The sequence below is a fragment of the Rhamphochromis longiceps genome, linkage group LG6, assembly GCF_057381845.1.
Source record: "Rhamphochromis longiceps isolate RC_006_pf linkage group LG6, R_longiceps_female_GT1.1, whole genome shotgun sequence".
NCBI lineage: Eukaryota > Metazoa > Chordata > Actinopteri > Cichliformes > Cichlidae > Rhamphochromis > Rhamphochromis longiceps.
The window spans coordinates 18,185,347-18,199,205 of NC_140562.1; the positions used below are offsets into that span (position 1 = coordinate 18,185,347).

The window sequence follows — 13,859 nt, forward strand, 5'->3', positions numbered from 1 at the left end:
ACCTCTTTTTCAAGGGAGTCCTGGCCAAGAGGCGACAACATGTTAAAATGACAAAGTTACATACATGTTATAAGTAACAATTACATTTTAAAAAACATTTTTCTCTGGCTCTCTCAATTTGGACTTAAAAGCATTTAATGAAATAAGATCTGCTATCTTCCAGTCTTTTTGCATCATGTTCCATGTAAAAGGGGCAGCATAAGTAAAAGCCTTCTTTCCCAGTTCAGTTCTGGGAAAGAGCTGAACTGCCTGTGATTATAAGATCAGTTTAATTCATCATTAGTCTGTGAAGAGTTTAACAAATACTCAAGGAGATATTTATTGGATGAAGGAGGAACAATCCATCCTAATATCTAAGGTTCATTCAGTTTGTACCATGTTCAGCCTATTTATATCTATCATTCAGGCCCATTTGTAGCTATAATTTGTATAGTTTCTTAAGACATCTGTAACTTGTATTTTTGTACTTCTTATCTCCTCCTTGTGTCTGTATATACACATATATATATATCTATCTATTTATATATTACCCATTTAAAATTTCACTAATCCAACCCAGCATCACCAGGGTAAACGCTCCGCTAGCTGTACTAGCTCTCACGAGACCAAGAAAATCATCAAGTGTGCACGGGCGGTTGCCACGGCACACAAATGTAATCATGTTTGCCAAAAAAAAGTTGCAAAAAAATTGATTTGAATGATTGAACTGTTTCAGATTAATTTTTCTGCTGAGTGATCGTTTAAGTTTTGTTTGAAATCATCCATCCAAACAACTAAGATATAAAGTGTAGAGCGGTTTGTAAGAGTTCCCCTTTCTAAATACATTTATATCCCCAGTACTGTAACAGAGTGATGCATCGTAGTTACCTTGTAAACACGCTGAGAAAATAAGGCAGACGCAGACATCAGAGTATTTTTTAGGAATAATTTATTGCCAGTAGGAAAGCGTGAGCTTGTGGCAGTATTCAATAAAAACCTTAACAAGACCATAGCATTGCTCAGACACACACAGACACCTGAAAAAGTCACGTGTCCATGGATAACTCTGCACTATAAATATATTGGGTCCCATTTTCTTGGTGGAAAAATAAAGAGGTTCCAAAGTCAAAATGTACAAACAAACAAATAAAAAATAAACAACACAAGAATATGCAGTCGTTCATTGAAGACCCTTTTTGAAATGAGCAAGAGACAACAAACTTTACGAGTACACTGTGTTCAGAAAAGTCACGCTCTTCTCTTTATCTCTCTTTTTAAACACTTCTTTTTTTTCTTAATGAATGTACGCACAGTAAGGCTGATAATGTCACACCATTTAACTTTTTTTGTTGAAAATAAAAGCATAGAATATCTACAAAACCTAGTAAACTTTGAAATCAAAACTGTACATTTAAATTTACACTGAAAATGAAGACTTGTATAAAAACATCTTGCTTGGTTTTGTTTATAGAAACAAAGACATTTACTTTCTTTTTTTTTGTCGTGATGTTTTTCCTGTTGCACGTTGAGATGTCGATCCTTAGCACAATCCACTTCCTGTGTATGATGGCAGCTACTTAAAGCGAGGGGGGGGGGGCTGGGCTGGGCTGAGCAGATGCAAAGCGGCTACAGAGAGTTTCCTATAACTTCTTCAGATCTTCTCAGCTGAACGGCCTTCTCAGCCGGTCTCAACAAACCCCTGTGTTTATGTGTCAGTGTGTGTCTGTGTGTGTGTGGGTCCAGATTCTGTGCGTGTTTAGTGTCTGTGGTGGTCAGGGGCGAACATAAGGTGTAGCTGTGGGTTTAGGCACTTTTGTTTGGATCCAGTGTCAGACTTCAGTGTGCTGCTGGGAGTCCAGCGCCGGGATGGACAGCCGCTCAAAGTGGCCCTCGTCACCGCTCTCGTAGTCGCTTATCATCACCTCGGACTCCTCGCAGCACGCCGACATGTCCGAGCAAGAGGCTGTGGACGTGTACAGAGACATGGACATGTTGTCCAGAGCAGAGGAGTCAAAGTCCCGACTGCAACCTAAAGGGTAGCCTCCTCTGTAACCGCTGTTACCCAAGGTGGAGGCTGGGGTGGCGGAGGCTGAAGTGGTGCCCAGGCCCTCGGTATCGCCGCCGTCACTTGGGAAGGAGTGCTGCGGCAGGTACTGGTTAAGGCTGTAAAGCTCGGGCAGGGCTGGGCGCTGGCGGATGGCGCCTGAGCTGCCCGGACCGGTCATAGGCGGGTCCAAGTCTCTGCCGAGGGGCCGCAGGGTGTCGCAGCGGTCGCTGTACTCTGGCAATGGTGGCGGCGGGAGGTCGTCGTTTACAGGGAAGTCCTCTGGCGGCGGAGGGAAATCGCTCTCAATGTCAAAGCCGCCGGGATAATAGTCGGTGTCGATGGCACTCGGGTCGCTGTACAGAGGGGCGGGTGACTCCACAACCTCATACTGTGGAAACTCCTGGATTCCAGGAAGTTGAACACTTGGCATCCAATCAGATGTGTCCCAGTGATATCCTGTTTGAGGAGGAGAGACCACAGCACACACATTATATCACTGCTCTCTCGCAAAAGCTGCACAGATGCTCTCAGGTTAATGTTAAAAACCCACACCATGCAGGAGGAACACAGGTCAAAGTCACGCACCACAATGAGCTTAAACAAACTGCACAACGCTCTGTGATCAGACACACTCAGCAGACATGATTCACAAGTTAACAGACACAATAAAATACACAACAAAAATAGTCTGTCTCCCTGTGTTTTTGTTTAGTTATCTTTTGTTATAAGATTATAATGTGATTTCTTTTTCTTCCTTTACAACTTTAAACTGTTGCTGGTGAGTCATCCTGATCTCAGGGATGCATGCATACATTTATCTAATCAAAGATCACTGAGGGCAATGAACTAACTCCAAGTGGCCAGGAGGGCATTATCACTGTGTCATGGGTGTATAGCTGACAAAGCAGCAAAATACAGAGCTGAACATAAAAATGAAGCCAATGTGGAAGTGCCTAAAAACCTGCATCCCCTCTGAAGGCTGTCTGAAGTGTACGGGAGGATGGTGTTCTGACTCCATTATTTGTTTTCAGTTGAATCTGGATGACATCACCGAGGGTACAGCCATCTTTTCGCCTGTCTATGGGAGCGATTCCCAAAGAGTCAGCCCTGCTTCTGAGCGTTTCTATTAAATCTTGTAATTAAATTAAAAGATATGATTTAAATAATCCTAATTATTACGGCTCACCCACGTGTACATTACAGCCCCAAGTCTCAAGTCCGACTGTGTGATTTTCCTCTTATTTCAAAGCTAAAAAAAAACCTGTTTTAAAACAGATGCCATGGCTTTCAGAAAGCTCACACAACAGTAACACAGACAGACAAACATAAAAAACTGTGAATACTTCCAGTTAGTTACTGAGCAACACTTTTGATCATATAACATATACTCATGTATGTCATGCAAAGGATTTTTTCAGGGGGGTTGAAGGAGTAGAAACATATATATAACCTTACAATGCAAACAATAACACCTTATCAGGCCACAAAGCTCCAGAGCCACGTTAGAGAGGAGGTTAAACTCTCCTCATTAGGGTTCAGGGTTAGTGGTTAAACTGCAGAGGATGGGATCAGGGCAACACCAGGCAAGCAAAGAAGAAAAAAAACACAAGTCACCTCTTGGGTTCTTGAGATCATGAGCCAAAAAAGACTCTTTACATGAGGCGAGAAGGGGGAGAAAAAGAGAAAGAACAAGTCGCATTAAAATCTACGTGGAAAGAACATCGGCCTTGGAACATGAATGAAATGAGGACAGCGAACACTGAAGGGCAAATAATGACTGAGGCAGCGACAGTTCAGTGAGTGCACAACAGCTCTGCCATTTTCTTAGACCGACTTCTCGAGGTGCACAAGAGCTCAGCGCTGAATCGAGGACGCAACACTTGAGCTGCTTGTTTAATTTGATTTGTGCATATCTTTTTAATTAGCTTCTGAATCACAAAAAAAGGAGACGTTCTAGTCGGTGAGGTTTTGTCAGTGGAAGATAATGGCAGCTCTAACAGCCTACACTTCACATCCCAACACAGAGGACAAAAACCAGCGGCAGATGGAAGCTGGAAGAGTACCTTCTCCTTCCACCGTGTCAACAGCAGAGTTGACAAGGTGGATAACTGTCACAATGGAGGCTTGTGAGAGGCAGGGGACAGGGGGGAGAGTGGGTGGAAGAGATCTTAGCATTAGTACAAACGCTCTTTATCATTTATCAAAGACAAATAAAAACACATATGGAATGCACAGGGGTGGGAGAGAGGCCAACACAAGCAACATGTCCCACAAACGTCGTCCTCGTTTGCTTTTTTATGCATTGATGCTGAATGTTTGGGGGAATGAGGGCGGTGTTAATGGTTCGGCACAGCACAATGGTGGGAATAGAGCGATGGTAGCGGTGGTGTTTGTGTGTAGTGGGGGAGAGGATAGGAGGGTCTAGTTTTGTTTGTGCAGGATAACACACAACAACAACAACAAACTGAGATGCTACTGGGTGCCACTGACAGTACAGATGGAAGAATCAGTGAAATTCCCCAGAGATCGAAACCCATTTCCAGCTAAGAGAAAAGCTGAATGTGTGTGCGTGTGGAAAACACTCACACACATTCAGCAGGAAAGCAGAAATTACCTATTTTGCACACGCTCCGTTTCTAATTCAAATTTGGATTTGCTGTCACTTTCGAAGGCGCGGATGAAGGGTTTGATGACTTATGAGCAGCACAGTGCCCGGCGTGATATCTAAGCGATGATGAAAAATAATTAAGTATGACATGGGAAAGAAATGGGAGAACATAAAATGTGCTTGTATACCCTTTTGATATGTTCCTTGATGTTTGCTTGAAACATCCGTTTGGAGCTATTTTTTGAAAATATGAGGAAACAAAAAAGGAGGGACAAAAGGAAGAAAAAGGCATGCTTGTAAATAAAAAATAAAATAAAACAAAGCGCAGATGTGTGAACAAACAGAATATAACTGCCGTTTAAGTAAGTCATCAAACTCCTTTTGAAGCTAAACACAGGTGAACTTGGGGCCAGAAGAACAGGAAACAAGGTCAAATTTGTATTTATTTTTGTGTGTGTGAATAATCCCCAGAGAATAGCACAACACGAGTTGCAGTGATTACTTCTGTCTGTACCGGTAGTGATCGAGGACTTACAGGCCGGAACCCCTATTTAAAACCTTGTTCTGGATCTGTGGACTGATTTGATCCATATGGGAGCTGAAGCCCCGCAGCAAAAAAGAAAGAGAAAAAACAAAAACAAAAGAAACAGGACAAATGACCCTTAGAGCCACTACTGGGTCATCCATTCTGTACATGCAGAGAGAAAAGTGTTAGCGCTCAAATCAACAAGACAAAGGCAAATGTTGCAAAATCCTGCAGGCCGATCAGAGAAAAGGAACAAAAAGCAACAAACAGAAAACCAAAACAATGCATCTCATAGATTCATGTGCCAGAAACGTTCAAACTGCGCTGTCTTGTTAGTTTTTCTTTTTTTTTCTAAATGCTACAGAGGAGCAAATTAAACATGGCAGCATACCGTTATCATCACAAGACTCAGACTGGAAGGAGCTGAGGGACTGGACCTCAGACATGCTGCCTCTGGTGTTGTAGGGGTGACAGGCACTGTCCTCCACAGGCTTCTTGTTCAGGCACGGATCCAAATCCACAACTTTAGCTGGAACAGAAGGCGAAGTATGATCTTAGTCACACATTTTAAATATAGAACATGCCCCTGGCAGATTTTTGTTGTCGTTTGTTGTTCTTGTTGTGTGTTTGAGTCTGGACCTGCTGGAGGTTTCTTACTGTGAAAAGAGAGTTTTTCCTTCTCGCTCAAGTTTTACACTGAATGTAGTAAGTGTAGTTTTAAAAGAATCAAACTAATGACTTTATAATATTTATACTTTATACTTTATAATAAGTAGTTTGGATTTCCAAAATAACTTTGTGCTCATATACGCTGGCCTTTATGCTTTTTGCCAGAAGGATTTTTATAGTTTTACAGATATTTGATAAAAATTGTTTACTTGGCAGTGCACCAGTGCTGAATGCTCTGCTAGTGTATTTAACACAAGCTGATGAATTCATGAGAATCCAGATATCGGGTTTTTTTCCACAGACGTCCAGTTTTGCATGCATCTACAGACAGTCAGCGATGCATTCACAGGAGTGAAAATAGCCAATGCTGACTGGAACATGTGCGGCAGCTTTATACAAAGTCAAATATCACCATTTAGACGTTAAGTGACCAAGTCTAGTTTACTTTTACTACTCAACAACTCTGGAGACTTAAGGAATCCGAAACTTGCTAAATAACCCATGTTTTAAGCATAATGAGACACTAATCATACTCATTTGAAGCTCAGTGCAACTCCTGGGAAAAAACAGCTGGAATCAAACTTACCATCGTAATCATAATCCCAGTTTGGCTTCTGGATGGAGTCGCTGTCTGAGACAGAGTTGGATGGAGGGGGAGGAGGGAGATTGGGCGCTACGCTGCACACGGCCACGGTTTTGCGGTGCCCGTGCACAGAATCTGGGTTGAAGGTGCTGAATTCGGGATGCTCTGGTATGGTGGAGCCCTCGAATGAATTCCTATCCAAGTTATTTCTTGAGTCGCTTGGAATACTGGGAGTGTAGGAGATAGGCCGCACGGGCACCTGAGGAGGGATGTCTGAGTAGATGTTTTTGTTGAATTTGGCATCAAAGTAAGGTCTCTGGAGGAAGGAGTGAGGCACGTTCGAACCTCCAGGATGTTTGTCGTCATCTTCGCTCTTTGACCTTCTGCGGCAGGCCTTCTTGCGGATGATAATAAAGAAGAGGACCAGTATGAAGATACTAGACACAAAGACAACAATGCCTATCACCTCCTCCAAACCGATGTTCCAGGAGTTGGAGACCAAATTATTGCTGTGAACGTCCTGGAGTTCACACACTGCTCCACTGAAACCCTGCGAGCAGTTGCACTTATATGAGCCGTACGTATTCTGGCACTGTCCTCCGTTGGCACACGGGTTCTTGATGCACTCATCAACATCACTCAGGCACCTGGACAACATGTATGAATTTCAACTGAGGTTTGTTTGTGGGCAAAAAAGACGCTTTTTCTAACAGTTGTTGCAAAACATAAGATCTACCTACTAGGAGAATTCAAATAACTGGTGTTACTGCTTATTTGAGCTCCACACTGACATACCTGTCTCCCTGGAAGCCTGCTTCACACTCACATACGGGACCGTCCAAGCTGTCGATACACTTTCCGCTGTTTTTACAAGGGTTGTCTCTGCAGTACGGCCCCAACTGGCACCTGCATTTACAACAAGATTACTCCAGCATGAAGCCTCAAATTCCAAATTAGATGTGCACAAATCCTACAGTAACAACTAATATTAAAATTGCATTAGCTGATGTGAAGCAAGCCAGTAACATCATCCCGTATGTTGCGCACAATGTTCATATTATCAAGATTAAACATAAAACAGTGCAGTACCTCGGTCCTGAGTACTGCCCTCTGCACTGGCAGTAGAATTCACCTCCTCGGGTCACACAGGTGCCACCATACAGGCAGGGGTTGGAGGCACAAGGACTTATGGGGATCTCACAGTGTGTGCCCATGAACGAAGTGGGGCATTTGCAGAAGTAGCCTGAAGAGTTTAGAAAAACAGGTCAATGAGCAAAATAACAAACTGAAGTTTTTTGTCATCATAAATCTATTTCTTTTTTCTAAAATAGGCTGGTGTGATTTTAAAACATCCTGCAGATGTTTTACCAAAAGCCTTCTAGTAATGGCAAGACTGTAATTATGCCCCTGAACCACTGGCAGGTTTTTATTGTGAAACAGATGCAGAAGTGTTGAATCCACATCAACAGGCGTACATCAGAATGAAGCGTTTACACTAAAACATGATTTTAGTATTTAGTAGATTTTTCCTTATTAAGCAGAGAACATCTGAATTAGGACAGGTAACAGACCTAACAGCTGCTCCAGATTAAAATCACGGTTCGCGTCTTAATTTGAAAATCTGTGCTATTCCTTGGATGCCGGTAAATGGAATTTAATATGTCTGAAAGGCAGCGATACATAATCAGATAAACTTCTCAATGAAAACCAGACTCAAGGAAATGCACAAGGACTGGAAAATAAGTGAGTGCAATGAGCCAAGCAGGACTCCACCTACCTCCATTAGGCAGCGAGGTGCAGCTCCCTCCATTAGTGCAGGGGTTGCTAGAACAGCTCTCGGCAGGTGTGAGCGCGCAGCCTGGAGCCACGTCCACGATGTCCTCCAGCACAGCGTGGGCCCAGCGAGCCCTTGTGTTCAGAGGCAGCTCCTGGCCATTCAGGGTGATGGCCTCCATGCAGCCACACAGCCCGTTGGTGACAGGCAGGCTGCGTCCGTGGCGAGGGGAGGCGTGCTGGCGTACGTGACCCCCAAAGTAAATGCTGTTGTCAAGATTGAGGGTCCGCAGAGTGCCCGGGGCTGTGCCGGAGGCAGCGTGCACCCGGTCCAGCACGAGTTTAGCATAATTACCGTCCACCTCCAGGGAAACGGAGTGCCACTCGCCATCGCTAACCTGAGCGCTGTGGACCGACACCAGCCCGGGACCGCTGCCACAGTCAAACTTGTATTGCAGACGGCCGTTCACGATCTGTTTCATGGACAGAAAATATAGCTTTAGAATATGCTACACATCCTGCACATATCACACCAGGTCATTCATCTCAACACTGAGACTCAAAAGCCACTGAGTCACTGTTTTAAATCAGTTTTTCACACAGGACACTTCCACTTTACTGGCTTTCGAAGAGCTTTACAGAAAAACAACAGCTTTATAAAACAATTAAACTTCTGCTCAAGCCTCTGAAAAAAACAACAAAAAAAACAGCTCGCAGCCTGTTAAACTAAATCTGTGTCTAAGCCAGCCCAGTTCTTCCTCTGAAGTCTGGCATGTTGACGGCTATACCAGACAGACTCGAAAAAGGAATGTGTGGAAAACTGCTTTCTGTTTCCCTCCCACTACTAAAATAGCTCTTGTGTGTGTGTTTTTCAACCCACCACCACATTCCCATAGTCCCTCATGTGAAAGAAGGTTTAAAATGGCTTTCTTGAACCCTTCAGCATACTTGGTTGGTACACATGGCTGGCTGGTCTCGAGAGAAGTCGGGTCAGTCATGGGTTTTTTAGACCCTTCTGATATGGAAATGCTGAGCAGTAATACAGAGATGGGCTAAGAAATGCAAAGGCTTATTCAAGATTAGCAAGGTTTTCCATTCAGTTTTAAAAATGACAGAAGGGGGAAAAACACCCATGAGTGAAATATGGGGCTGGAAAATAGGTTTGCACACACCTCAAGGATGCTGTAGTCTGTGCCTTTAGCATACATGACGGTAGCGTGGCTGGAGAAAGTTCGGAGTCGCAAGGATAGCTTCATCAGCTCCTTGTTCTCATTCTCCATCAGATGGTATTTCACATAACCATTTCCACTGAATGTGAGCGAGTGGCCATCTGGCACAGGATGAACAAATGTACAAGTAAGACATAACAGCAGTGTAAATGCAGAAAATGTTAGACAGAATATCCAAATCACAGATAGTCTTACCGGAGCATTTGCTTTTTTTGCCTTCAGGACACACACAACTGTACTCAGTGTCTCTGGGATCTGCCACACACTCCATACCCTCAGGACAGGGGTTGTTCTCACACAGGTTGTTCAACACGGGGCATCTGCCACCTAAATGCCAAAATAGCGCAGGTAAGATTAGGAAATCTACCAAACCATATATGAGCAAATACGTAGGTGCATGAGGTGTAATCAGGAACCTTCGCACTGGCAGGTCGCGGTTCTCTGGTATCGTGGGGTGACGAAGCTGAGGCGGGCCGTGCTGTAAGTGGACATGGCGTTTTTATCCAGGGAGATGACCTCATCACAGAAGTGTAATGGACAGTCCAGGCCCGCGCACAGCTTCTGCGCCACCCGCACGATGCGGATGCCCGTCATCTCCTCAATCACAGCCGCAGAGGAGTTCAGCTTCCGGAAGACAACCTGAGGAAAATTGGAAAAAACAAAACACTCGATAAACTGTTCAAATGAGTGCTCTAATTATTCACTAGTCAATGGAAAATTAATCAGTTCTGATATGTGATTAATAGCTGAAGTCATTTAACCCTTTAAGACCTACCATAGAACCAAGTCCACCAGAGCTTATATTATATTTTTACATGCTGTGGAGCCATTTTTGGGAGCATTTCAAGTTGATATACATCAATACAACCATTATAGCCCAAATTTTAATAATATGTCTGCATTAAGTGCATAGTAATTACATAAATTGCAAAAAAGTGCAATAAACTACAAAAAAATTGAAAATGTTTTTGCTTTTTTAACATATATTTCTAGTTAGAGAAATTTAAGAGGCTTATCCCTCAAAACTGTAAATACAAAAAAGTTGCAAAAACTAGTTTCCCACCACAGGAAATTTATTTTCAGTGTCTTCATAGTTTTATTTTTTTAAATACACCAATTTTTATACACTGCAGGAAAAACGAAAATAAATCTTATAGTGCAAATTTCCAAAAAAAACAGCATATGCATCAAAATAAACTATTTCCAGCAGTGCAATATGAGTCCTAAGCATCTCAGAAACGACACATAAAGTCATAAAGTCAAACATAACCTTTAAAAACACCAGTATATGCTTGTATAGGCCCTGAAGGTAAAAAACTACATTTTCGCAAAAATGACGTCACTTCCGGTTTCGGGCAGGTCATGGCGGACATGTGATGGTTCGCGCTGACGTCTATTCCAACGTAGGAAGTGTTAAGATCAGCTGATCGGATCGGCAAAGCGTGTTTCTGGAATATTATGTTTTTGTTGCTGCAAGCGCTTTTTATGCAGTTTTTGCAAAGCTATATGTGGAAGGAAACCGTGACCGAGAACAAGCTGATGGCATAAGATGTAAGTACAACTCCTCCGGTTTCATATGCAAAAAAAATGATTGCGCTAGCTTACGTGGTTGCAGAGCTACCGGGATTTAAACATAGTTACGCAAAACGGAGCTTGCCCGCTCCGACCGGTTTTAAAGGGTTAAAGGCCGGGGCTGAACTTGTGACTATCACCTGCCTAACTGGCAACATTAATTAGCAAAAAAATTGGATACATGTTAGTCATTTTTAAAACAAGTCACAGTTAGTTCAAACTTCTCAAGGAGCTGTTTGAAATAAAGGCGTGTTTGATCATTAATTCTCACTGTAAAAGAAGAACCCAAAAGCTTCGAGTACAACGGACTTGACCTGACGAAATACTGAATTTCTGGATTCTTGAGTCAGTCTTTCAAAAGTAGCACAACATTCTTGAAAGCTCAATCAGCCCTTTTGATCCCAGTAACTTACACAGTGTTTAAACTTGAGCATATTGCATTCATCAAGATCTAATGTGTCGATCTAGAAGTCCCTTTTTTTAATATCATTTGGATTCGGTTTCAAGTAGTAGCGCCTTTTTAGAGTAACCATTTTGACACGAAACAGTATGTAAACACAGGTGTTACCTGTCACTTGTACCTCATTAATGGTATCACCTGTGTTTACCTCCCATTCTGTGTCAACATAGCCGCAATGGAAAAAAAATCTATCGAGCCGAGGGCATATATGACAGATTAACTGTTATCGGTGCAAATATGTTAGACTACTTCCTAGTCTTACCTCCTGAGATTGATAGGGACTGCCAGCTCTCTCTAGAGTCAACAGAACATCCAGATCTCCTTGCTCAGAAGGCTGCAGGCTGACTAACTGAACCTCGCTCCTCCTAACTCCGGCAATGTTTCTCAACGCTCGCTGGAAGTTGCGCCAGTAGTCCCCAATAAACTCCTCGGGCGCGATATTCGCAAAGCGCACATCGATGGAGTTATCCAAGGCCTGACGAGCTGCTTGTCTGACATGCACGGTGACGTCAGCCGGCGTGGTGAAGCGTCCGTCAGTCACCGTCACGTTAAGAGGGTAGTGCCCCACATCGAGAGGACCCAGGGCGATAATTTTGCCGTCAGAGGGCGACACAGAAAACAAGCCGCTGCTCTCATCCGAGGAGGATGAAGGAGCGAGGCTGTAGGTGAGAGTGTCGTAGATGTCTTGGTCGGTGGCGTGAATCTTGCCCAGGACTCCTCCGGGGTATTCATCGCCGGCGGTCGACACAAAAATGTCGAGAGGAAGAACGGCGGGAGGGTAGACGCTTTCTTCAATTATACGCACGCTGATGAAGGTGGTGGACAAGAGCTGTGGCTTGCCACTGTCTGACACCTGAGTATGAGAAAGAAAAAAACAGAGAGAGCATCCGAGTTTAATCTTTATTCCAACAGCAGAGGGCAATCAAGCTCTTGTGCTGCTCACATCCCTAATCTCACTGCATCTCCATACTGTAGGTGTAACCCATTTTAAAGCCATCAACATCATACATTTTAGCATTCACACTTTCACAGAGATGGTCATCAGCTCTGTGAGAGAAAAACAACGATGACTCACATCTGAGTGTGCATCTTGTGTGTAACAAGACATCACACATTTCATGTCCTTTCTGCCCACACATTTCTTCTCTGTTCCTTCCTCTGACGTGACACGTGATCGAGCTAAATCAAAAAAAATCTATTCTCCTGTGAGATGCACTCTGATGCTGCTGCCTTATGCACCTTACACCACCCTATAAAAGCTGAATTTAGAATACATTTAAAAGCTTTAAAGGAAGGAGATGCAGGGTGGAACACTGAGTAGTTGGCAAAATGTGGGAGCGTGACAGTAAAGGTACAGAGAGGAAAAAGAGAGAAGACAGATAGATCAGATTGTTGTGGCTCGATGGTTAAATCGATACAACCTCTCAACTCCGGTTTCTCCTTGGACTCCTCGACTCACCTGTGCTTGCAGTAGGTAGTTTTCTTTATGTTTTCTATTCAGCACCCCCATGGCCACTAGAGCTCCCTGCTGATTGATGTGGAAAACGTCGCCGTCGTTCCCAGCGACGATGGCAAACGTGAAAGGTGGCCCGTTGTGAGAAGCGTCCCGATCGGTTACAGTGAGCTGAAGAACACTCGTGCCTGTTGGACGGTTCTCCTGTGGGAAGCAGCAGAGGTGTGTTTAACACTGTGCTGAGAAGACGTGGTTATGGCGAAGCTGTGATGTTTAACTTCAAACGTGTTAGATATTTGCTCAGAAAACGCAACTGTGCTGCAACACTGAAGCTGACTCGGCGTCCATAAATCCTTCTGACCGCCTTCACAAAGTCAAAACTTGTATCTGAAAAATGCTTTTGGTTTACAGCCAAACAGTTCCCACCAACCTCAGCTCCAAAGCCACCAGCTAACTTTCGCAGCTGTGGCGATAAACATTTTAAACATTACACTATACATGCTAGCGTTTAGCTCCAAGTACTGCTGGGCTTAACTAAAGATTTGAGGCTGTAGACGCTTAGCTCTATTTTTATTTATCTGGCAATCGTCCCGGTCTAAGAGCCTGTCCACAAACTTGCGGGTAGGCTTCTCATGAGTAACAATAAAAAGGAAGATGACAGTTTTATAGGCAGAATTCTTGTTTTCTGTCCTTGAATGAGCTTCAAATCTGTCTTTCTGTTGACTCTTTCAAGCCCTGAGTGAAAACTAGACTTTTTCTTCTTGAGGGAAAAAAATAGGCAAAAAACTACGGATCTTTTTATTGTTCGTACAGTATCTGCACACTAGGTTTTTTTTTCTTGTTCTGTTTTTGTGGGATTTTGTACCATACTTTGATCAAGGCTCCGGTATAAGTAAAATAAAGATCCTATCCTGAAGTGCTTGATCTGTTTGGAATATATATTTTGCCTCTTCATGATAT

The 13,859-nt window shown here is 43.4% G+C and overlaps 1 protein-coding gene across 3 annotated transcripts in view; it reads right to left on the bottom strand.

The window, feature by feature from the left end:
- Positions 1 to 911: 911 nt before the first annotated feature.
- fat1a (FAT atypical cadherin 1a) overlaps positions 912 to 13,859 on the bottom strand; it is a 79,786-nt gene continuing 66,838 nt past the window's right edge. For 2 of the 3 annotated variants that reach the window (XM_085409534.1, XM_085409533.1), the window contains exons 18-29: positions 12,906 to 13,103; positions 11,709 to 12,299; positions 9,831 to 10,053; positions 9,610 to 9,741; positions 9,358 to 9,515; positions 8,190 to 8,658; positions 7,502 to 7,655; positions 7,208 to 7,318; positions 6,416 to 7,059; positions 5,552 to 5,689; positions 3,641 to 3,676; positions 912 to 2,482 (exon numbers count right to left, since the gene is read on the bottom strand). In XM_085409534.1, the coding sequence (XP_085265660.1) occupies positions 1,809 to 2,482; positions 3,641 to 3,676; positions 5,552 to 5,689; positions 6,416 to 7,059; positions 7,208 to 7,318; positions 7,502 to 7,655; positions 8,190 to 8,658; positions 9,358 to 9,515; positions 9,610 to 9,741; positions 9,831 to 10,053; positions 11,709 to 12,299; positions 12,906 to 13,103 (3,528 nt within the window). In that variant the 3' untranslated portion in view covers positions 912 to 1,808. The remainder of the gene's footprint in view (positions 2,483 to 3,640; positions 3,677 to 5,551; positions 5,690 to 6,415; positions 7,060 to 7,207; positions 7,319 to 7,501; positions 7,656 to 8,189; positions 8,659 to 9,357; positions 9,516 to 9,609; positions 9,742 to 9,830; positions 10,054 to 11,708; positions 12,300 to 12,905; positions 13,104 to 13,859) is intronic. The other variant, XM_085409536.1, reaches the window with a different exon arrangement.